This window comes from Malaclemys terrapin, chromosome 19 (genome assembly GCF_027887155.1).
Source record: "Malaclemys terrapin pileata isolate rMalTer1 chromosome 19, rMalTer1.hap1, whole genome shotgun sequence".
Taxonomy (NCBI): Eukaryota; Metazoa; Chordata; order Testudines; family Emydidae; genus Malaclemys; species Malaclemys terrapin.
The window spans coordinates 3110884-3136434 of record NC_071523.1 but is presented as its reverse complement, the minus strand read 5'-3'; the positions used below and the strand labels follow the sequence as shown (position 1 = coordinate 3136434).

Genomic DNA, 25551 nt, shown 5'->3' with positions numbered 1-25551 from the left:
TAGAACTGCTGTAATGGGTCAGACCAATAGTTCATCTAGTCCAGTATCCTATCTTCTGACAGCGGCCAGTGCCAGGTGCTTAAGAATGAACAGAACAGGCCATCACGGAGTGAACCATCCCTTCATCCACTCCCAGCCAGGACCGGCTCTAGGCACCAGCAAACCAAGCATGTGCTTGGGGCGGCACAATTCCAGGGGCGGCACTTGTGCTGTCGGAGGTTGTGTTGTTTTTTGCTTGGGGCAGCAAAACCCCTAGAGCCGGCCTTGCTCCCAGCATCTGGCATTCAGAGGTTTAGGGACACTCACAGCATGAGGATGCATCCCTGATTCTCTTGGCTAATAGCTGATGCACCTATCCTGAGGAACTTATCCTCTCCACCAGGAGCACTGGGGAGTAAGGGTTGCTCTCACTAGTACAGCATACACACTACACAGTGCATGGCTCCTCTGGGGTGCTCAGTATAGCTGGCAGGGCCTCCTGCCCCTACCTGTTTGCCATCAGGGTATTTAGGCAGCAGCAACATTATGGCTTCCACATGAATGGGAGTGTTTGGGGGAGGGAAAGGACTTCTTGGCCCTCTTCTCACCTCCACCACCACTAATACCGCTGTGTGATGGCAGCCATATTTTGACCCTGTAATAGATAGGAACTGCTTCTACCAGGAAATATTTCAGGTGAGCATAGATCGCCCTCATTAAGGGAAATAGGAAATCCAAAATACTTCCTCTCCTTTGTACCCAACCCCCAGAGAATAACATATACCTGCATGGAGACAAACCCATCTGGCTCATCTTTACCCTACAGACTTCAAAATCTCTTTCTGAATAAGCCCTTTCATCTCCAATGAGATATTACCCCAGGAGCTTGCTGGAATCTACGTTCCCTTTGATCCAAAACCTCTCTCAGTCAAGGCAATAGGACAAGTGCATTGCTGCCTGTGCCTGCCTGCTGAGTTAATGAACTGTAATGGTCAGAGATCGCACCAACATAGAAGTATATCGAAGACAAACCCTAGGAAAATTAAGAGTTTAAATTATCCTCCACATGTCCTGCGTCCCACTAAAGTGAATCCAACCCACAGGTCACTTGGGCAGAAATGTCCATGTCAGGATGGCACAGTAAATGAAGCTGCAAAATAAATGATGTTTAAATGAACTCACTCTATTTTTTACAATCCTCTATTAAGAAATAATTGATACATATGTACTCCAGGCAGGGTCATTTGGAAGCCGAACACTTTATGTTTCCATCCCACACCACTGTCAAGTTTTAGCAAATTAGGACAAGTCAGCAAATAAGAACAACCTCAGGTATCAGTAACTGCTACTGGTAACAATTCGCTGCTATTGGTAGCAAATTACATTAGAAGCAGTTTTCTACAATCCCTTACATATGAGTAACTGCTACAGGTAGGAAATTCTGGTGCAGAAACAGGCTTGCCCGAGTAGGTGGGAAAAGTGCCTACCCAGTCTCGTCTCCCCGCCCAGTGCAGGCCAGGCCAGGCAGCCTTGTCCGGAGGGCAGGATCGGGGCCCCGGTCCCGCTGTGACTGCAGGGCGCAGTACTGGGTTTACAGTGGCCCACACGGAAGGGGCCATGTGACTACTTGGGGACCCACAAAGGGTTAGTCCAGCCCTGGCCACAGCCCGGCAATGTGAAGTCAGCAACTTCTCCAGCGCGCAGGCGCAGCAGGGACTGGGTGTGGCAAGGTATGCTGGGAGTTACAGTTTGCACGCCGCTGTGTTCTGCTGGGGCCTTGGGACCTGCGCTGCCAGCTGCACTACTAGTCCCAGCATGCCCCGCGCCACGCTGTGAGCCGCCCCAGCTGAAGCGGGCAGATCAAAAAACAAAAAAACCCAACCCCCCAGCAAGGAAATGGCGCAGGGAGAGAGCCCCCCACCCCCATGGCTCACCTCACCCCCAAGTCTGTCCCGCTCTCCTGGGGCAGTGGGAAGCCGGGAGCAGCCGTGGTGCTCTGATCCCCACGTGCAGCCCCCCCCCGGCCACAGGCTCCTGGCACGGTCTGGACCCTGCAGCTTTGCACCGGGGGGTGGTTGTCTGTGACCCCCGGCGGGTGGGGGTGGTGACAGCAAGGCTGGCTGCCTGCCCCCTGCCAGTGGCAATGCCCAGCAACTGGCCCCACACTTCGGGGAGGGGGGAGCACGGCTTGGCAGGATGGGGCAGTTGTGGAGTGAGTCCAGGTTCGACGGGGGAGCTGGCAGTGATTCCATGAGGGAGCGGGATAGGAGAACCGGGGTGTAGAGGGGTGGGGGGCAGAGGGAAGGGATACTTCTGGTTAAAGTTGGGGGTTGGTTCATGGGGGTGCAGTAGGAGGGAGGAAGGTGACAGCCCTTGGGTGAAAGTGGGGGGAGTGGTAGCAGGGACATTGAAAAGAGCCCTTGTGTGAAGGTTGGGGTTAGTTGTGTGTGTGTGTTGGGGGGAGAGCCCAGGTGTGAAGGTTGGTATATAGACTTGAGGCTGGATTGTGGTAGCCTTTGTGATAAAGTGTATGTGTGTCTCTGTGGCCTTTTCTCCCAGCAAAAGATGAGCACCAGCAGTTTTCCTCCCCGCATTCCACCCCAGTAACTTAAGTTTTGTAAACATTATTGTACCAAAGTAGAAAAATCCAGCTTTCAAAATTATATTTATGAAACATAACTGTGGGTGGAGGGGAGATGCAGGTGCAACTCCACTGAGTGGGACATCGGGGCTTAATATGGCTCATAAATGTGCTAGTTAACACTTGTGTTCAGGGCCAGAAGTAGGCCCTGAGTGTTTTAACAAAAAAGACTAAACTAACAAAGAACCCCCTCCCACATAAGTAAACCAAATTCAAGTATTCTGGGTATATTGATGTTAGCCCAGTTTGTTCTCTATGGGCTGAGTGGAGGTCTCAATCAAGTATGGCTTCAAATATCTTATTTTGTTTATGAATAAATGTTTTCATCCCCATCCCAGCAGTACCAGGTTTACTATGGCGCCGTCGCGCTGGGCCCACACTCGGAAGGGGTCCATAAGAACTACATGAGGGCCAGGGCCGGCTGCTGGCACCAGGTAAGGAAGCAGGTGCTTGGGGTGGCCAATACAAAGGGGCAGCAGTCCGTCCGGTATCGGGGCGGCACATCCAGGTCTTTGGTGGCAATTTGGGGGCGGGTCCCTCATTCCCTCTCTTCCTCTTTGAGCTGCCGCCGAAGAATCGGCACGATTGAGATGCCGCCGAAGTACCACTGCTTGTCTTTTTATTTTTTTTCTCCGCTTGGGGCAGCAGAAAAGCTGGAGCTGGCCCTGATGAGGGCTCACAAATATGTTTGGCGTCAGGCCCACAAAAGTTTAATCTGGCCCTGGCATCATGGACCCGTGCAGAGGCAGGATCAGGGCCCTGGCCTGTGAACGTGTCAACTCCTTGTGTGATCTAGAGACCAAATGACAAACACCCTTTTTAAAAAAACCTTTTAATGAATTAAATCTGTGAATGTAAAAATTACAGGGCGATCTGGTATGAGATGCTAGAGCTGGGCAAGTGATTGACACAACAGCTGTCAAATAACAGCTGAGAAAACTCACCAAATTCTTTTAACGAGTTATTGGACACATACTGATCTGGCTGGACGCGTGGTCCACTGCAACAGGAAGCCAACAGCCACAGTCCAATCAGAGAGCAGCTCCTTGGAGTCCCTCTTAGACGCTATCGCAGCCGAAGCTTGGACTCTGGGGCTGCGTTGGGAAGTTTGTGGTGTCTCCAGGTGAAGCCACATTTAAGTAACCAATCTCAGAAGGCTGAGAAGGTGATAAGGAAAACAGGGACTTTGGGGTCTCGGTTCCTTCTTCAGGCTTGACATCTTGGATGGCTCTCAGAATGCCAAGGGAGTTTGGCAGCCCTGTTGCTGAGAAGCTGAAAAAGAATTTCCATCACTAATTCACTTTGCCAACATCTGCCTACGGCAGTCACCTGGCCTCCAGTACTGTAGTGTCTAAGTGCCTCACAATCCTTTTGTCCTCACACACCTTGTGGACACGGCAGTGCTATTATTTCCCAATTACAGCTGGGGGAAAGGCTGAGAGACATCACACAGGAAGTCTGTGGCACAGCAGGGACTTGAACCCAAATCCTAGGCTAGTGCCCTACTGACTGGACTATCCTTCCTTTCTCTACACCTCCTCTCCTTCCCAAGAGGTGCTCTTGCCAGTAAGGCCAGGCTTTAAGGGAACAGGGCAATTTGTGTCACAAACAAGTGGTTTTTAATTTAAAAATAAAAGTTTTGGAGCTGTTTTTGGAAAACTTAATTTGGGAAAGAAGTCAGTAAAATGTGGTTAAACTGTGTTCAGAAATGTCCATTGCTGTTGCATATTTACAGTGCAGCGCTGATAAGATCTGTCAAGTTGCTTTACTCCTACACTGTCTTGCCCAGAACATGTTTGCTAATGTTTATGGCAAAACCCCTCCGTAACCTAAGTCAATGTGCGGCTGCCCTGCGACCCCCAGCCCTGCTAAACAGCAGAAGCAAAACTTTCTCTTCCCACTCAGTCCCATAGCACCTTGATCAACATGGGCCGGGCACCAAGTTCTGGGTCCTGCCACACCTCACTCAATCCTCATGCCTCTCCAAATCACCTACGTTTCCCCATAACCCACTGTCCCCCAACTCAACTGGAGGCAAGCCCCAAGCCGCCCAGCTCTCTAGATGCCTGCTCCCCATAACTGGGATAGACTCCTATTTCCCTCGCTCCCTTGGCTCCTCCTAACCCACAGTGCCTCCAAGGCTCCCCCCATAAGTACACCCCTACAAGCTCCTGTGACCCAATGGCTCCCACCATGGTTATTCCAACCCCTCTATCCCCTAACTGCTCCCAACCTAAACCCTAGAGACTCCATTTTCCTCCGAGGAGCCCCCAGACTCCACAGAGCATGCAAAAACTGCCGAACTCCTGGCTCTCCCATGGCATCCCAGCACTCTGTACCCCTTCCCTGGAAACCAGTAGCTCTTTATTATTATTAATTACATGTATTACAGTAGCACCTTGAGCCCCAACCAGGGAGCAAGGCCCATTGTGATAGGTCCTTTACACACATAATGGAGAGCCCCAAAAGGCTTACAATCAAAGTAAAGGAGGCAGCAGCTAGCAGAGGATGGTTTAGCCACACTTCTAAACCCCCTAAAATTCAATTCCTCCTTAAACACCCTTCTTCACATGGCCCCTGCTCCCCCTTAGCCCCAGGAGTCTTTGAGGGAGGGCTGTAGCCAGAACCCAATTTCAAATTTTGGGCAGGCCAATGGCCCATGATCCTCCAGGTTAGGTACCAGGATCTTCAAGAGAAGGTCATTGCCCTTCCCATACCCATAGGGGCATGGCCTGTTATGTAGACTGAGCTGGCAAAGCACTGGCCCTATCTTTTATAACAAGGGCCTGGGGGAAGCCCTCCCCCAATGGGCAGGGTTTCTCTGTATGTATGAGTAGCCCCACCAAACAGGGGGAGAGTGGGGTTTCCCCTTAGCATGGGAGACACCCTGCCCATTGTAGGAGGGGCTTCCAAAGACCCAGAGATCATAAGACATGTATTGGAGACTGGGATGCTGGGGGACAAGCACGGGAATCGCTTTGCAAGGGTTTCTTAGTCCCTCTGTCTCCTAAGGCACGGGCAGAGGGCTTTTTTTGAAGTTTCATTGCAAACAGTTTTGCAAGTTATCAAGTCCCTTGAAGAAGAGTTGTGAGAATGGGACTAATGGTTATTATGATCTACTGACAGGACAGAGAGGCTTATAGAATTGTGGGGAAAGGCCTAAAATCTTCTAATGAAGAAGAACCCAAGCATGCAAAGAGTTTGCTGAAATCTGTTCTGAAAACTCTGTTTTGTGGCTGTCTTTCAGACTGTTTAGGAAATGACGCTTAGCACTACAGGAGAAGGTTCACTCCCATGTATGGTTATGGAGACATTAGCCCCGAGATCATGAAAAAGAACCCTACGTTTTAGCACCACCTGTGGGACACGAGAGTAACAGTGAAATGTTTTCACCCCTCAGCTCAACAGAATCCAGTGACGTCCATTTGCACCATGTACTCCTGAGCTTGGCAAAGAAAACTATAACAACTGAGGAATGTTAACAATCAGTATTACACTTAGTGATTTGAATGTGAGCTTAGGTGGCACAGACCAGCTGTCTTCTGGTTTCATTCAAATTATTTTATTATTTATTTCAGTATCTCTTCAAAAGAATGGTGCATGCATGGGCCAAGGGATAAAGATTTTGAAACTCCATTGTGTACATAGCTGGCAGTGCATCTTTAGTCTTCTATGATTATGTTATTACTTAAACTACCACCCATAAATCATGAGGAGCTGGAAAATGTATTTCTGGAACTTTTCTTCTCTGTACCATGTGCTTTTATATAATCGTTTTCCCCACAGCATGACTAAAACACATCTCCAAATAAAAGAAAGGGTGGAGCATGTGTTTGGAAAACAAGAATTCACAGCTTCATTCTCCTCAGACGTTTGGGGGGAGGGCTAGCTCAGTGGTTTGAGCATTGGCCTGCTAAACCCAGGGTTGTGAGTTCAATCCTTGAAGGGGCCATTTAGGGATCGGGGGCAAAAATCTGTCTGGGGATTGGTCCTACTTTGAGCAGGGGGTTGGACTAGATACCTTCTGAGGTCACTTCCAACCCTGATATTCTATGATAAGTCTCACTATTAGTAAATAGACACACTGCCTGCATGTTTTTACTTATAATACCTTATGTTTGGACGTGGCAACATCTTACTTAGCAGCTGGCATTCAGAGAAGCCAATGCTCCTGAAGTCCTAGAAAGAGAACCAGAAAAATAAACAACAAATCCAAGGTAGGAAGGATGCTCTAGGCAATCAATGCTTGCAAGTGTGTCATTCGCAAACTAGAGAGAAAAAGAAGGTTTTAATATAACATTTATAGAGAGAACACATGGAATCACAGATGCAGAGAATTCCAAAGAGATGAAACACCTCAAGGGACCATATGTTTTGTGTGTGTCGGTGGCATGTGAGGGATGTTATTTATATGATGGGTTTTTCTAATAACAGTTCAATGCAAGGGCATGAGCATAACTCCCAGAGGATGAAAAAAACCATATGCAAATAATTCAGGAAAAGTTATTTCCATTGAATGGATCTGCTCCAGTAAAGGTAGCCATTTGTAGTTGAAAATCCTAACAAATTATATTATATATTCTTCTTTATAAGCACATGGGGCCTGGGGGAGCAGATTTATTATTATAAACACATCTGTTATTCTCCCTTTTAGCCACTGTACCACACACTGGGACCAGCATTTTCAAATTTGGTTGCCTAGACTCAGGTCTGCTCCACACTCCAAAGTTATGGTGGCAGAGCTATGTCTGCTATGAATGTGAAAAACAATCACACCCCATCCTGACGTAGCTATGGTGGCAAAACCTCCAATGGAGGCACTGCTATGCCAACGTCTGTCAACCTGGCTAACCGTCTGGGGAGGTGGTGTAGCTATGTTGGCAGAAGAACTCCTGTGTCAGCCTGTGCTGCATCTACACTCGGAGGCTATGCTGGTACAGGCTCTGTCGTGTAGACATGGCTTTAGATATATTTAGGCCCTTAGGCTGTGATTTTCAAAGGTCTCTAAGGGAGTTACGCACTCAATTCCTATTTAATTTAAACTGTGAAAATCCCAGTCAAATAAATGGCTTGATTCTCAGAGGTCCTGAGCCCATGCAATGGGAAATGGGAGTGCTCAGCACCTTTGCAAATCACGACACCTCTTCAGGTGCCAAAGTAGGGATTTAGGCTCCCATGTTTGACATTTGGGGTCATTTGTGTAAAATATCTAAAGTTACCCACTTTTTAAAAAGTTTTCCTGGTTCCCGACCTTACACGTCATTGGGATATTTTTAATGACTGAAAAACAAAAAAGAACAAAGGTAAGAAAGAGTGACGCCTTTGTCACAATGACATGTGGCCTAATAACACAACAGATGAGGGCACTGGCTGGCTCAGCAGACTGGAAATAAGCCACAAAGCCTTGCACATCTAGGCCACTGGCTCCAATTCAGCTAATCAAGAGTGACATTACCAGCCAATCCGTGGGGGGTGTCATTTATGAAACGAGTTGGTGGGGCTCAGTCCAATGCCTAGGGGACTGGGCACTAATAATACACCTCCCCTTCTGGCGGTTTTAACAGTGGGTACTACTCACTTTTGAAAGTCTGGTCCTGTACGGACCAAAAATTCCTGTGGTGTCTAGAGGAGGTTAAAGCTGAGGTACGTTGGTAGGGACTTGGGTGAAATTCCTCAGATGTGCCCATTTTACAGAGAAAGGCAGCACGTCTCACCTCTAAGCTGTGGGTCTGGATGTTCCTCAGAGTACGTTCCAGAACGCCAACCTGACTGGAAAGCTGCAGGGTGCTTTCCTGGAGTCGCTTGTTTTCTTCATCCAGGAACTGCACTCTGAGAAGGTCACAGAGAAAGGGCACAGTTTATTTTCTGCACATGAATCTTCACCCTTACCATTTTCTGTGTTCAAAGGGGCATTTCCTCTCAACCTCTCTGCTGAGAAACTCAAACAACCCTTTAAACCCTTCAAACATATTGTCCCTGCAGTTCTACACCGAGTCATGTGCCATACAGCGCCAGGGCCATTTCAAAGCAGCTATTCCCGTGAAGTGGCCTGCCTACATCCTTTAGGCATGAGGAGCAGCTACCCTAGTTTTACTCCATGCACAGAACGAGGATTTCATCGGCGTGACGCTGGCACAGAACTGGAGAACGCAGTTTGGTGGAAAGGGCTAACTTTGAACTCTGGCCCAGGAGCGCACTCGGTAACAGCATTGATGGCTACCTGTTCTGGATTGTGGAAATGATCCATTTGTTGTTCCGTCCAACTTCTTCCTGTTCATTAAGCTGCTGTAAGAGTTCTCTTTTCTCTTGGAGCAAATTCTCATTCTCCGTGGTGATTTGTCTGATCAATGCATGTTCCTGTGGTTAAGAAAACAGCATGAAACAATAGCTTTGATATAGCATCCACAGATCTCGAAGTGCTGTATAAAGGAGGTCACCATCCGGGGTCTGATTATAAAATACGTATTGTCTTTGATGTTATGTGGCCTGGCAAGGGTCTTATAGTCACACTCTTCCAATGGCATTTCAGATGGACAGGTGGAAAGAATGTTTGACACCATCAGAAGCAGATGTGAGACAATCCCACTCATTTCCCAGTCACAGAGTTCTCCCCAAGGCACCTGTGTTTTTGCAGAAAAGAGCAAATTAATTCAGAAAACCTCAGTCTCAATAAGTAACATTGGGTATTCCAGGAACTTCTACTGTGACCAGGCACCAGTGAGCTACTGGGCAGCAGCAGTCACGGTAAAATCACCACTGCCCTCCCCTGGCAGGCCCACCACAAGGGAAGGTTCTCTGCACTTGGGCAGTTTGGGTTTGTTAAATATTGGGGAATTGCATTCCCTTCAAATAAAGGATTTCTACTCCACAAAATACATCAATTAATGTGACAGGCCAAACCCGTTCCTGGTGCAACTGCAGCGTGCTCAGTGGAGGCAGGTACGCCAGAAACTAGGGTGACGCTGTATGTTAGAGAATTTGGAAATGGAACCTCCTCTGAGGTCTGTTTCCTAAGGTGGGTGGGTGCCTCAGACGAACTGACGGCACAAGAGGCACCCAGAGGAGCGGGTAGGAGGGGGAAGAGAAAGCTGCTCAATCTACATCTGTCCCACCTCACCAAACCAATCCTTAGAAATCACTCCCCCCGACTCCTGCAGCAGCCCCTCGTGCTCAGCTGGGCCGGGGGCTGCAAGCTTTGGGTGCTGCTCCGCTCTCACCACACTATGCTCCACTGACAGAGCGCATGCAGCCCTGCCCTACTGAGCTCTCTCCAGCGGCGCTTGGCCTGCCGGGGAAATGGGCAACAGGGAAGGATTCCAAAGCACAAAGAAAGAATAAAGGGAGCACAGAGACAGAAAAGATGGAGAAAAACAGTGGAAAGAAAGCGAGATGATGGCGACTGTATTAAGGTATGGCATGACATGGTGGGGGTCACCAACCTGCCAAGCCACTGACTGTGGGCTCCTCCAAAACCAGACAGGGAACCACTGATCTGTGGTACCCAGGAAGCCTCTGTCTCCTTGGAACCTAACCACCGAGAGATGCTTGTCTCTCTCTTACACAAGCATGGCTCGATTAGCCTGATTTTCACCTCCCCGACTTTATCCACACTGAACTGATCTGTCTGACATTTAGTGTTGGATTGGATGGCAGCGTAGGGCTTTTCTGGAAAGTCTGAGGCAAATGCAGCAGCAAAGGGCTTGGGAGGTTGGAGCAGGGCTTAATTTGTGCCAGGGCTGAGCCCCGGCACCTCTGGGCCTGGCAGGTCAGAGCCCCGGCACCTCTGGGCCCGGCAGGTCAGAGCCTGGCACCTCTGGGCCCAGCAGTTCAGAGCCCCGGCACTTCCGGGCTTGGCAGGTCAGAGCCCTGGCAGTTCAGAGCCCCGGCACCTCTGGGCCTGGCAGGTCAGAGCCCCGGCACCTCTGGACCAAGCAGTTCAGAGCCCCAGCACCTCTGGGCCGGGCAGTTCAGAGCCCCGGCACCTCTGGGCCGGGCAGGTCAGAGCCCCGGCACCTCTGGGCCTGGCAGTTCAGAGCCCCGGCACTTCCGGGCCTGGCAGGTCAGAGCCCGGCACCCCTGGGCTTGGCAGGCCAGTTATGGATGTAAAAGAAATTGCTTGAATCCCGGCACCTCTTTCATTACATATTAAGCCCTGGGCAGGTGGTTCAAACACGAGGTGACTTCACTTCCCGAATATTGTCCTTTTTCTGGCTCATCATAATGCCGAACAAGCTTGGTCTAGACAATCCCTTTGTGTGAACCTGTTTCTCTCAGTGAGGACTGGAGCCTTTGTCTAGTTACTCACAGTGGTATATACGGTACGGGCTCTGCTGAGCTCTTAGCTCCCCATGCTGGCTCCCAGATTCCTGAACCACACACACAACGCCTGCCTTGGGGGCTCTGTGCGACGTGAGCTAAGCCTCCATCCGAACAGCTGGGCCATGCTAAGTTCCTAAGGCGTGCATGCCAGTGCCCCTGCTAGGGCAGCTTCCACTTTGGGACCTTCCTGGAGCAGCAGCCCCCCAGTCAGGGCCGGCTCTAGGGTTTTTGCCACCCCAAGCGGTGGAAAAAAAAAAAAAAAGCCCGATCGTGATCGGTGGCAGCTCCACCGCGCCGCTTCATTCTTCGGCGGCAATTCGGCAGCAGGTCCTTCCCTCCGAGAGGGACCGAGGGACCCGCCGCCGAATTGCTGCCGAAGAGCCGGACGTGCCGCCCCTTTCCATTGGCCACCCCAAGCACCTGCTTGCTGCGCTGGCCCTGACCCCACTGGAAAGCTCTGTCATCTGCTTCCTCACCTTTCCCGTCTGGCTCCTGGACAGCACAATTTCACTTTCAAGCTGTTTAATCCTCACATCTCTTTGCTTCACTTCATGAACAAACGTCTCCTTGGCTCTGCGGAGCTTGGCTTTATGGCGGAGTTGCCGCTCATTGTGTTTCCTGCGAAAGGAGAGGGAGAGCTCAGTGGTTTGAGCATTGGCCTGCTAAACCCCAGGTTGAGAGTTCAATCCTTGAGGGGCCATTTAGGGACCTGGGGTAAAAATCTTTCTGGGGGTTGGTCCTGCTTTGAGCAGGGGGTTGGACTAGATGACCTCCTGAGGTCCCTTCCAACCCTGAGATTCTATTCTATAAATAGTAGCCTATTAAAATGCTTGACTGGTTTTTTACACGAAGAACAATACACCAGATGCCTAGCACTTGCTCAGATTGCCACATGGAATCTATACAATCCCGGCACGGGTCAGAGGAAGGAGAATGTTACCCAGGCGGAACAATACAGCCAGTGGATCTGCTGTGGGGTCAATGTAGCCAATCCAAATGCTGAGTGACCACCCTAACTGACTGATACTGTCGTTTCTCTGAAATGGTTCCAACTTCCCCCATTCAAAGCCAGCCTTTGAATGTGCCCCAGAAGCGGTACCAACCTCTGGGCCCAGTTCAGAGCCCTCTGAGCTCTGTTAGCTCAGACAGAAGCCTGCCGGCCTCGGGAACTGTCTGCACCCTAAGGTGGGGAGCATGACTGTTGAGAGATGAGCCCACAAACTTTTCATCTTCCTATTGGCCACGAATCCAAAATCCAAACCACAGTAACAAGGCTCTTGTCTCTGTACCTCACGTCTGGGTCTGCCCACCTTGGTTTTTGTTTGTTTTTAAATAAGCTACAACTTCAGCCAATCAGAAAGCAGTTTCTGAAGGAGGGCCCAGCTTTCCACAAGTTGGCTCCTAGAAGGGTCCGATCCAATCCTTCCCCAGGAGACCAGGACACACAGCAATCCCAGCCTGTCTAGTGAATAAACCTGGGATGAGGCTTCAACCACTTCTATCTTCCCTTTCTCAGCTTTGGTTCTGTAGATGCCAGGCTCAGTTCCTCCCTACTTGGTCTTACTGCACTGCAATCCCTGGAACCTGTGGCGTGACACTGGCAGAACACTGGGGTAATGCGGCAGTGAACTCCGCACTCTGCGTTCACCCCTCCGTTCCCAGGATAATCAGTCAGAGCGTCTCCTTCCTTGCTGCTTAAAATCTTCATCAATTTATTCACTTATTGGTGCAGATTGAACTCCAGAAACATGCCCACATACAGACTGTAAGTGCCCTGACAACCAGCTGCTGGAAAATAACCACCCAACATCACAACACAACACAATAAATCAGCTCACAGCCACGAAATCAAATCAGCAGAACATCCCCCATCCCACACCACCCACTTCTCCAAATGCCCTGTCAAGTAGATGGGCTTTTAAGGTCAACACATTAGGCCATTTTGGATGTAATGAGGGCGCTAGCTCCAAAGCAAAGATTGCCTCATGGAGAAGACGTACTGGTGACTCTCTTTAATGCCAGCGGTGCGTCTGCTGTGGCAGGCTGGCCCAGAGAGGTGTCTCTCAGGAAGACAGGATACAAGCCATTGTAGGCTGTATAGGTCAAAACTAGTACGTTCAACTCCACCTGGAAACCAACAGGCAGACAATTACAGTTGCTCAGAAAGAAACAGGGGGAGGAGTAAAAACACGAGAGAAACAAAACGACATTCTGGAAACAATTCAAAATGTTGTTTCAAAGTTTTTCAAAAAATCAAAACATTTCAACCAAAATCAAATACCTCAAATATTGTGAACTTGTTTGAAACTGGAATGTTTGGTGAGTCTGGTTCAAATCTGATTGTAAAAGACTTTTCCGTCAAAAAACGTTTGGATGAAAAATGTCTGAAGAGCTCTACAGCCAGTGCAGGTCCTGCAGCACCAGTGCTGTGTGCACCTGCTCACGTGGTGCCTGTGCCCTGCCCCACCCTCAGCTCCTGAATGGAACAACACAGACTGAAGGAGCTGCAGAAGTGGGACATTTACTCCGCCTGATTCTCTTTGAAGATGTCAACTGAAAGCAGATCTCTCAGTGCTGACTGGATTTTACATGGGAGACCAAAGTTTACACTATAAGCCACTCCACCGTCACAACAGGGACACAAAGAGCAGATGCAGTGCAACCTCATTCCTCCGTGGCCCCTGCTGCTTTGGTAAGTACCTGACGTAGATATCGAGCTGCTTCAGGAGACGATCATATTCCTCGTGGAGGGTTTCCTTCTCTTGCTGCAACAGCGACAGCTGCTCTGAAAGGTTCTGATTGGTTTTTTGACAATGGAGATGCTGAAAAACAGATGCATGTTTTAGAATTTCTCTTTAAAAAAATGTAGGGACTGAAAACATCCTTTCAATCCTTGTGCTCCCGGTTCAACAGCTTCTCTGTCATCAAGCCTCCTTTTTGCCCCAGTAACCAGACAAAGGAACAATCATATCTAGTCTATCCTGCTCTTGCCACAGGAGGAGTCTGCCTCTTCCTAGCTAAGTTGGAAGAATGTGGATCTCCCTGTTGCTCCTGGGAGGGACACAGGGTGAAGGGACACAGCTCCCAGGTGTATTGTCTCCCACATGGATTGCTGTGCAAAAGGCCCCATGTTCTGAAAGGAAAGGGGCTGCCTTCTCCTGTTCCATCCTCCTGCCCCCAGCCAACCCTCCCACGTAGCTCTATTCACAATAAGCTTTAGGCCTTGTCTATGATACAATGGCACAGCTGCAGTGTTGCAGTGTAGATGCTTCCTACACAAACGGAAGGGGGTTTTCTGTGGATGGAATTATGCCACCTCTCCAGGAGGCAGTAGCTAGGTTAATGGAAGCACTCTTCCATTTGCCTACCTGCGTCTACACCAGGGGTTAGGTCAGTCTCACTACAGCGCTCAGGGCATGATTTTTTCACAGCCCTGAGCGACGCAGCTAGGTGGAGCTAATTTTTAAGTGTAGCCCAGGCATTAACCAGGGGAGTGGGATGGTGTTGTGGAGGGGACCACAGAGAGCTCCCTCTGTTTTCACATTACTCATATTCTAATCCAGGCCCCTAAGAGATGCTGAACACCTGGAATCCCTGTTGAAATCAGTGGGAGCTGCAGGAGCTCAGAACCTCTCAGGATTTGACCCTGTGTTATCAAGTTCTGGGCACGGGCCCTGCAACTCCACTGCTCCAAGACTGAGCCCTCTGGCTCCAGCGCCTCTGTTCTCACTGTGGCTCTTTAGTGGGTCCAAATGAGCATTGACTCCTGGTGGAGACTTCACTGGGGAGCAAGACAACCAGCGGGGATTTCTAGCAAAGCAGGACAACCGATTCAGAACAAACCAGCATTTACCAGTCAACTAGAACACCACTAGAGCACGGTAGTAAAGGATCCTTAGGTTAGCGTGGAAAAGGAAAACTTCACTGAGAGCCCATGCTGGCGGAATTACCTGCCCCTGCTGTCCAAAGCCTCCTGGATTTCATCTCTCTCTGTTTCTTTCCCCTCTACCCTGGGCAGCTGCAATCTTCTATTCCAGTCTGCTCATACCAAGCCTCTTGTCCCCAGCTGCAGCCGCGCTGTGTTCACACGTCCTGCTTCCTACAGCTCCCAGCCATTAAAAGTTAATGTCCAGTCTTTGGTCCTCCATTGTATCTCCCAAGGCAAATTCATCCGTATGGGGACAGTTCTTGATAGTTCATTCATACCAACCCAGGCAAGCCCACGTGACACCAACATCCCCATCCCCTAGCCGCCTGTCCCAGAGGAGAAATTAACTCCTTCACCCCCGTGGGTAGCAATACAAAGTGAGTGAGGATACGGAGTCACACATATCTTTCATAACAAGGCCACAAACATTTCCAGTCTCCACAGCAGCATTATCAGCTGACAGGGAAGTGCGGACTCTTAGCTTGATGGTCTGTATTGAAGTTAGTCATTAGAACAGCAGCATCATTTATGCCACCAACCTGTCCCCTTCCCAACCAGCCCTCCCCAGAGCAGCCATGTGTAACTTACCTCATTTAATGCTGTTTTTTTCCCCTCCTCTAATATACGCAGTTGTGCCTCCTGCTGCTGAAACCTGACCTGCAGCTCAGCATGAGTCTTGGCCAGCAAAGTCTCAGTCTCGTGCGAGTGTCTGAGCTGTTGCTGTAGCTCCTCCGCATGCTGCTCCAGGAGCTTCCTAAAAGCACGTCACGGCAATGAGGCAACAATGGGCAACCGCTGATAAGAAGTCAAGTTGACGGTTTCCCAGTTACTCTGGGCCTGGTCCCCACAGAGATTTTATATCAGTATAAATAGTTATATCAACAACCCCTCGTATGAACCCAATTATATTGGTATAAAGGTGCCTTATACCAGCATAGTTTGTTCTCCTTTCCGCATGGGAATAAGCTTTACTGGCATAAGCACCTTTATTCTGGTATAACTGCATCCACACTGGGGGAGTTGGACCCTTTTAACTACATTGGTATGGTTAAAGAGGTGTAGACCAGGCCAGTTACTAATGCAAAGCCCCCTCTGAAGATCATTAGTCATTAGAGCTGTGAATCAGAAAGACAATGACATGAAATGAGCTAAGAATACAGTGACCTAGGGACCCACTGATGCCAACTGGCAGAGGGCATGGGGGGTCATAGGGTTTTACAGGGATCCCTGGGTCGGATATTTGCATAACAGTTCATTGAAGGCTGGCATGTGAGATCTCTACTGAGAGCCAGTAGCCCACTGGTCATCATAACCAGTATGAAATGTATGTACGGATAATATTTAAGGATTTATGTACCTATCCTGAAAATGATGCTCTTAAGTAGGGCTGTCAATTAATTGCAGTTAACTTACATGATTGATTTAAAAAAAATAATTGCGATTAACCATATTAATTGTGATTAATGGCAGCTTTAATCGCACTGTTAAACAATAATAGAATAGCAATGGAAATTTATTAAATATTTTGGACTTTTTCTACATTTTCAAATATATTGATTTCAATTACAACATAGAATACAAAGTGTACATGCTCACTTTTTATTATTTTTTATTACAAATGTTTGTACTGTAAAAATGATAAAAGAAATAGTATTTTTCAATTCACCTCCTACAAGTACTGTAGTGCAATCTCTTTGTTGTGAAAGTGCAACTTGCAAATGTAGATTTTTTATTAAATAACTGCACTCAAAAACAAAACAATGTAAAACTTTAGAGCCTACAAGTCCACTCAGTCCTACTTCTTGTTCAGCCAATTGCTAAGACAAAAAATCATAGAATCATAGAATATCAGGGTTGGAAGGGACCTTGGGAGGTCATCTAGTCCAACTTCCTGCTCAAAGCAGGACCAATCCTCAACTAAATCATCCAAGTTTGTTTACATTTATGGGGGATAATGCTGCCCACTTATTTACAATGTCACCTGAAAGTGAGAAAAAGGCATTCACATGGCACTTCTGTAGCCAGCATTGCAAGGTATTTACGTGCTAAACATTCATATGCCCCTTCATGCTTCAGCCACCATTCCAGAGGACATGCTTCCATGCTGATGACGCTCGTTAAAAATGACTGAACTCCTTGGGGAAGAACTGTATGTCTTCTGTTCTGTTTTACCCACATTCTGCCATATATTTCATGGTTATAGCAGTCTTGGATGATGACTCAGTACATGTTGTTCTTTTTAAGATCACTTTCACTACAGATTTGACAAAATGCAAAGAAGGTACCAATTTGAGATTTCTAAAGATAGCTATAGCACTCGACCCAAGGTTTAAGAATCTGAAGTGCCTTCCAAAATTTGAGAGGGATGAGATGTGGCGCATGCTTTCCGAAGTCTTAAAAGAGCAACACGCTGATGCAGAAACTACAGAACCTGAACCACCAAAAAAGAAAATCAACCTTCTGCTGGTGGCATCTGACTCAGATGATGAAAATGAACATGCGTCGGTCTGCACTGCTTTGGATCGTTATCGAGCAGAACCCGTCATCAGCATGGACACGTTCTCTGGAATGATGGTTGAAGCATGAAGGGACATATGAATCTTTAATGCATCTGGCACATAAATATCTTGCGATGCCAGCTACAACAGTGCCATGCGAATGCCTTTTCTGACTTTCAGGTGTCATTGTAAACAGGAAGCTGGCAGCATTATCTCCCATAAGTTCAACTTTCATGATAAAGAGATTGCACTACAGTACTTGTAATGGGGGAATTGAAAAATACAATTTCTTTTGTTTTTTAAAGTGCAAATATTTGTAATAAAAAATAAATATAAAGTGAGCAATGTACACTTTGTATTCTGTGTTGTAATTGAAATCAATATATTAGAAAATGTAGAAAAACGTCCAAAATATTTAAATAAATAATATTCTAATATTGTTTAACAGTGCGATTAACTGTGTGATTAATCGCGATTTATTTTTTAATCGCTTGACAGCCCTACTCTTAAGGTCTTGGAGTTAAGGCAAATCACCAGGAGGTGCTATACCTTGGAAACATTTCTTCCAGGCAGGAGGTAACAGAGACCTCTCGCCCTATGCGATGATTGGTGTGTTCTGTTTTATGCCTCACTGTGTGCCTATTTGCATACTGAGCCACAGGCAAAAGAAGAGATTGAGAAATCTACAAGAGAGCAAATCTACAAAATGAAACCAACAGCAGGGGGTGAGCGGTTTATGAATAAAGACAAAGGATGGGATTGGTATATCTTGGGGGCCAAAGAAACACAAGGATTCTGTCACCTCAGAGGCAAGGTGACAGTGTGTCTGTCTCATGAAAGGAGGGTCACAGGCAACCTGGCTGGAAAGTGCTGCTGAGAAATACTTGGTTAGACAGAAGAGTATCTAGTAAATTAAGTCTAGGCTCTAGCATGTGTGCTAGGATTTTATTTTATATGTAACCATTTGTTTCCATTCTTCCACTTGCAACTACTTGAATATCTCTGTTAAATAAACAGACTTTATTTCACTCTGTACATATGCAAGTGCCATGTGTTAAGTGGAGTGGTGATCGGAGGTGCCTGGTAAGCTAGAGTATATTGTTTCTTTGGAAGCAGCCAATCTGTGAATATTGTGAGGGTCCAGTGGACCAGCGGCTGGACACATCAGGGAGATGCTCAGAGGACTCAGGGGTTGGAGTGTGCCTATCGTTAACCTGTAGAGAGACAGCAGGACCTGCAAGGCCCAAAAGGGAACGGCGTGTGTTGCCCATGGCTGATGGAGTTGCGGAGTTGAATCCGGCAGACAAAGATGGGGCTTCCCCATGGCAAGGACAGAGGGGAGCAAGGTGCTTCCCAACCTTGGGTAACCCCAGGAAGCGTCACCAATGCTAAGGGCATCTCTTTGTGTTGTGCCCACTACACATTTTGCCATTCCTGGAGTCAGAGACCTTGTGATGGGGAAAAGAAAGACTTATTTTAGGACTTGTCTACATGGGAAAGTTAGTTGTGAAATAAGCTAGGGAATGTAAAATGCAATAGCTTCTCCACACTAGCTCCCCGAGGAGTCGCTCTTATTCCGCTTCCAAAATGGATTAACCAATGCGGAATAGCTATTCCCCAGTGTAGACAAGCGCGGAGTCCATCCTCACGTGAGAGCAGGTGCAGATCCTACCCAGCCACTGCAGGAGGTGCACTTCCGAAGTTCATTCCGGTTCTAGGGATATTTTGGTTCTAGCCGCATTCACCATTATCGGTACAGGGAGTCCCCCTGAATCCGCCAATATCTCCAGGACCAGAATGACCTTGTTAACCTTACCCGTTGTGCTGTACCCCAAAGCAAACATGCCGTAGAACCCCTCCCCCGCTTTGGAACCGTGCAGCATAATCTAGGTGGTTACGTCCCTACAGCAATGTCCGCCTGAGTTTGCCCAGGGACAGGGAATGTAGTGGGATGTGCCCCATTCAGTCTCAGGGGGAGTTAAACTGACCACCATTTACAAGTTGACATTGTTAACTCTTTCATTGCCGATCACCCAGCCAATGTGTCTCTCCGTTGGTACTGAACGCCCTGGTGAATGCTGCGATGGGGGGCAGTGGGGAAGGCAGGTGCTGTTGAAGGTTGCTGGGGTGGGGAATTATGGGCCTAATTCAGTCTGAGGTTACAGGACCCTAGTGGCAGAAAGTCCACCAAGAGCAGTGGCTGGGGAGTGGGTGAGATCAGCACCACTGCCAGGCAGCCTCCGCCGTGGAGTTCACACAGGGGATATCCTAGTGCCCAAAGCTACGGAGGTGCTGCAGAAAACATGGCATGGCAATGAGGTAGAATCCCTGACGGTCCTGCCTTCCCTCCAGGGTAAATGATTCTCCTGATCCAGCTGCCCCTGTGGGTTGCGTCCCCTTGTCCTTGAAGGAACAACTCAGGCTCTAGGAGTTCACAAAAATCTCTCAACATATTTCCATAGCCCCAATCAGCTCTGTTGCTGTGAAATGCACTGTATTATCTATGCAGCCTGGCACACTCTGCTGTGGCCATTCCAATCAGCACCAAGTCCTTTCCTCCCTTCGTCCCATCTAACTTGCTGAATATTCACACATTCGTTTTCCAAGACTAGAGCCCAGTCCCCACCTCCTTAACTTACCCACACTTCTCTGTAATCTCAGCACGCTACGCCCTTGGCCAGTGACCCCTGCTATGTTCGACTGGCTACAAATGCAGACATTATATCTGATGCTATTTCTCATTTCTCTTAACAATATGTTCAGACAGACATACAGATAACATTAGCTACCATCTCTCTAGGTTCTTATACTGTGCCCATCACCATGGTATCTGAGTGCCTGCTCTGCTGCTCAGCCTTGTGGGTAGGGCCCTACCAAATTCACGGTCCATTTTGGTCAATTTCATGGTCATAGGATTTAAAAAATAATAAATGTAATGATTTCAGCTATTTAAATCTCAAATTTTATGGCGTTATAATTGTAGGGGTCCTGACCCAAAAAGGAGTTGTGTGTGGGGGGGGGTGTCACAAGGTTATTGTAGGGGGTTGTGGTACTGCTACCCTTACTTCTGCGCTGCTGCTGGCGGTGGCGCTGCCTTCAGAGCTGGGCAGCTGGAGAGCGGCAGCTGCTGGCCAGGATCCCAGCTCTGAAGGCAGCAGCACAGAAGTAAGGGTGGCATGGTATGGTATTGCCACCCTTACTTCTGCTCTCCTGCTGGCGGGGTGCTGCCTTCAGAGCTGGGCCCTCAGTCAGCAGCCACCACTCTCCGGCTATCCATCTTGAAGGCAGAGCAGAAGTAACAGTGGCAATACTGCAATCCCCCTAAAATAACCTTGCAACCCCCTTGCAACTCAGGACCCCCAATTTGAGAAACGCTGGTCTCCCCTGTGAAATCTGTATAGTATATAGTAAAAGTGCACAAATGACCAGATTTAATGGGGGGAGACCAGACTTCCTAGTCCGTGACACGTTTTTCATGGCAGTGAATTTGGTAGGATCCTACTTATGGGACTCAAACTTGTCTCTCCTTCCAGTGAAGATTTAATGCTATTGACTATACTTGTCTGGACCCTTCCTGCCCCTTTCCCAATTTGAGAAATGAAATACACTGTTACGTTTCTATTCAGGGCCAGACTGGGGGTTCAAACAGCCTCTTGTACTCTTGGTCCTGATGCCTACATATTTTATCCTGTCCATCATCTGCCAGTGTGGTAGCTATAATGGATTCCAGGTAAACTCCATCCACTGTCTGCCCTTCATCAATAGTCTTTGTTACTCCTTTCAGTAATGCAGGTAATGAATCACATCAGAACACATCCTCAGTGAAGGGTGGGGGAGAACCCAGGAGTTTGGTAATGCTGAAAGTGACCGACTCCAATGACACACAAAGCTGGGAGCACTTTCTAAAGGCTTAGCCCAGAGAAAAGCCGAAGGTGTTATTCACATCAAGTCTGTGGACCATGGCTTTGCCAGCATGGGACAAATAAAACCCACAGGATGATGAAGGTGGAACTCTGTGGCCTTTGCTTTGCTGTATAGCTATACTGGCAAAGCCCCCTAGTGTAGACACAGCTTATCCCGAACAAAGGAGTTTTTCTGCTGGCGTAGCTAAACCTCTTCCCCGAATGACATCAGCTATGTGAACAGAAGCACTTTTCTCTCGGCGTAGCTGTGTCTGCACTGGGGGGTTGCCGGCATCGCTGTGTTGGTTGAGCGGGGGTCTCTTCCCACCCTGACTAACTTACCTAGACTGACAAAAATGTGTAGTGTAGACCTGACCTGTCAGTCACCCCTTTGGAAGGAACTTAGCATGTGTCCATAACACCAACTTATCTTTAAAGGCTGTAGTCAATGGGATCACTCGCTAGGGCCTGCTGCTCACTCGCTCTAGGAGCTTAAGTCCAGATGCCATGACGATGGGCACACTATAACCAAGGCCCTGCGTACTCTGCAGCAAGCTGGACCTAGCTTTTGAGGTGAGGTCTCTGGGTTCTGCAGCGTCTGGTGGAAATCTGGACCGTCCCTGGCAGTTTTGGGTGAATTTAAAACATTGAGGTTTTCGTTGAGTTACCAACCTGGCAAACCCTCTCTGCCAGATCCATGTACTCCTCTTTTTGTGGCCAGTGCACTGGACTGGGAGTCAGGAGAGCTGGGTTTTATTCCCAGCTCTCCCACTGACTTGCTGCATGACCTTGGGCAAGTCACTTCCTCTCTCTGTTCCCCCTCCAACCTTTGTCCGTCATGTTTATTTAGACTATATGTTCTCTGGGGCAAGGACCATCTTGTGCCCTGTATTTGTAAAGCACCCAGCCCAGCGGGGCTCTGATCTTGCTTGGGGCCTGAAGGTGCTGCCACATCACATATAGAAATAATAATGCTAAAACCCCATTCTGGGGCAGGAAGGCTTTTTGCTGAGCTGAGGCTCTCTCTGACTGGAATGCAGAACACTGGCAGGCTGGATATTTGCTCCTTCCGAAGGTTTTTGCTGCTTGTGATTAGGCCTTTGCAGCCCCCGGTGGAGTTTGCTTGCAGCACTCACCATGCGACACTCAAGTCACACAGCCCCAGGAGCACTGCTCAGAGCTCCCTCTCCAGGTTTGGATTTCTGCAGGGGAGACCATGACAAAAGCATTCCCCTGCCACCTCCCTCCTCCTCCCTACAGTGCCCATCACCACAGGCTGGTGACAGTGGGACATCCTTAGTTCTGGGTGGGAGGGGATCCCCATTTCCCGTTCAGGCTAAAGCAGTAATGCAGCCCTACTCCACTGCAAGGCAGAGCACCATGTAAACGGTAGGCCAGCGTGTTCCCGGAGCAGCCAGCATTCTGGGACTAGCACCCCCTCACCTCAGCAACATGACAACCCCAGTTCCTTTCACCTTTTCCGCTGCTCTTCCTGGAGCTGCCGCAGCAGCTGAGTTTCCCTTTCTTGGGCCTCCTTTAACTCCTCCTCCATTTGCTTCCTGCCCAAAACGTGGGTCTCAGTTAGGCGGAGCTGGTGATGGGACTCCTTCAGCTGTTGCTGTAGCTCCAAAACCTTGGGGGAAATTGGTTGCAGATTAGACAAACAGTAAATGACAGGTTTTGGCTGGACGCTGTCAATAACAGCTGGCTACTGCAAGTCAGCCTGGGCTGCTGGAGAACGGAACCTGTTTCTGGTACAGTCTGCAGGGCCAGCCTCTCCCACCCCCGCTGCATGTTAATTTGTGGTACCGCAATGCCACCTCTGCTGCCTGAAGGAACGGCTTCTCCGAACCTCCCCTGGCACAGGGAATGCACAGACAGCGCCTACATTAGAAGCAAGAGGCAGACCAAGGACAGGGTAGGCCCGTTACTCAGTGAGGAGGGAAAAACAATAACAGAAAATGTGGAAATGCCAGAGGTGCTTAATGATTTCTTTGCCTCGGTTTTCACCAAGAAGATTGGTGGCGTCTAACATAGTTAATGTCAGTGAAAATGAGGTAGGATCAGAGGCTAAAATAGGGAAAGAACAAGTTAAAAATTACTTAGACAAGTTAGATGTTTTCAAGTCACCAGGGCCTGATGAAATACATCCTAGATACTCAAGGAGCTGACTGAGGAGATATCTGAGCCATTAGCAATTATCTTTGAAAAGTCCTGGAAGACAGGAGAGATTCCGGAAGACTGGAAATGGGCAAATACAGCGACAATTTAAAAAAGGGGAATAAGGACAACCCGGGAAATTACAGAGCAGTCATCTTAACTTCAGTACCTGGAAAGATAATGGAGCAAATTATAAAGCAATTTATTTGCAAACATCTAGTGATAAGTAACAGTCAGCATGGATTTGTCAAGAACAAATCATGTCAAACCAACCTGATAGCTTTCTTTGACAGGGTAACATATACCATTAGACGTGGTATATCTTGACTTTAGTAAAGCTTTTGATACTGTCTCACATGACCGTCTCATAAACAAACTATGGAGGTGGGTGCACAACTGGTTGAAAACCGATCCCAGACAGTAGTTATCAGTAGTTCACAGTCAAGCTGGAAGGGACTAATGAGTGGGGTCCCGCATGGCAGAGCCGTAACTAGCTATTTTTGCACCTGAGGCAAGAATATAAAATTGCGCCTCCCCCCCCCCGCTCCTCTAGCAGCGCCGCCCCCCGTTCGCTCCTCCAACTGCGCCCCCCTCTTGGCTCCTCCGAGCGCGCTGCGGCTATGCTGCGCCCCCCACCATGCTCCTCCGGCCGTGCTCCCCCTTGGCTCCTCTGGCCGTGTCCCCCGCTTGGCTCCTCGGGGCGCGCCACCCCCCCCTTGGCTCCTCCAGCTGCACCGTGCCATGCCCTCCCTTGGCTCCTCCGGCCGTGTCCCCCCCTTGGCTCCTCCGAGCGCACTGCGGCTATGCTGCGTCCCCCACCATGCTCCTCCGGCCGTGCCCTCCCTTGGCTCCTCCGGCCGCGTCCCCCCCTTGGCTCCTCCGGGCGCGCCACCACCCCGCTTGGCTCCTCTGGCCACGTTGCAGCCATGCTGCGCCCCCCCCCCCCTTGGCTCCTCCAGCCGCACTGCCCCCCCCCCCGGCTCCTCCGGGCACTCTGCGGCCATGCTGTGCCCCCCCCCCCACTGCTCCCTCCTCGCTGCTCCAGCCGTGCCGCTCCCCCCTTGGCTCCTCCGGCCGTGCTGTGCCCCCCCGCCTCCTCTGGCCACACTCCCTCAGGCGCCTCGCTCCTCTGGCTGTGCCATGCCCCCCCCCCCCCCCCCCACTCCTCCGGCCGCACCGCAGCAGTGCCTCCCTCCCTCGCTTGTTTTTTTTTTTGCTTGGGGCGGCGGCAAAAAAGTTAGACCCAGCCCTGCGCTCCCTGCCCCAGCTCACCTCTGCCTCCCTGGGCCTGAGCGCACCACTGGTTGTTTCTCCGTGCTCCCAGGCTTCCCGCGTGAACAGCTGATTCGCGGGAAGCGGGGGCTCGGAGAAGCAGGGGCGTAGTGTTCAGGGGAGGAGGCGGAGAGGAGGTGATTGCACCCCTCCCCTTTGTGCGCCCGAGGCAAGTGCCTCACTCGCCTCGCCCTTGTTACGGCACTGCCGCAGGGATCGGTTCTGGGTCCAGTTCTGTTCAATATCTTCATCAATGATTTAGATAATGGCACAGAGAGTACACTTTGCAAGTGCTTTGGAGGGTAGGATTATCATTCAAAATGATCTGGACAAACTGGAGAAATGGTGTGAAGTAAATAGGATGAAATTCAATAAGGACAAATGCAAAGTACTCCACTTCCTTGGGTCTCTGGGCCCTGCTCCCCACACCATTCTATGTTACTGTGATGAGGGTGGCTCACACAGTCACTATCGGTGGGCAGTAGGCTGGATGACTAGGGGACTGGATGGGGGGCTGAGCTAGAGTGGGAGGAGAGAGAGATTAGAAATGAGCAGTGATAGGGCTAGAGGGGCTTGGGAATGAGAGGAGAAGAGAACAGAGAATGGGGTGAGATTGAAAACATGGAAAAAGGAAGAGCTCACAGTAAAGAGAGAAGAAATGGAGAAAGTGGAAGGAAATGAATGAGACGTAAAGAGAGAGAAACACACCCACAAGAGGAGAAAATAATAGATCTCACGAAGGTGAGGAGGAAAGCCAGGGCCACACAGCTAGGGCCCATCACAGAAAATTAGTAAAGCAGGACGTCCAAAGATTACAACAGGGCTCCCGTGACATCTGAGTGTGTCTCTCTC

The 25551-nt window shown here is 49.2% G+C and overlaps 1 protein-coding gene across 5 annotated transcripts in view; it reads right to left on the bottom strand.

Moving 5' to 3' along the window:
* Positions 1-3436: 3436 nt before the first annotated feature.
* The window catches only part of CCDC30 (coiled-coil domain containing 30), a 123038-nt gene continuing 100923 nt past the window's right edge, over positions 3437-25551 (bottom strand). For 4 of the 5 annotated variants that reach the window (XM_054009324.1, XM_054009325.1, XM_054009326.1 and 1 more), the window contains 8 exons: positions 22743-22900; positions 15456-15621; positions 13640-13761; positions 11416-11557; positions 8841-8977; positions 8335-8449; positions 6732-6799; positions 3437-3892 (listed from right to left, as the gene is read on the bottom strand). In XM_054009324.1, coding sequence (XP_053865299.1) covers positions 3679-3892; positions 6732-6799; positions 8335-8449; positions 8841-8977; positions 11416-11557; positions 13640-13761; positions 15456-15621; positions 22743-22900 — 1122 coding nt within the window. In that variant the 3' untranslated portion in view covers positions 3437-3678. Of the gene's footprint in view, positions 3893-6731; positions 6800-7843; positions 7901-8334; positions 8450-8840; positions 8978-11415; positions 11558-13639; positions 13762-15455; positions 15622-22742; positions 22901-25551 lie in introns of all 5 variants that reach the window. The other variant, XR_008442809.1, reaches the window with a different exon arrangement.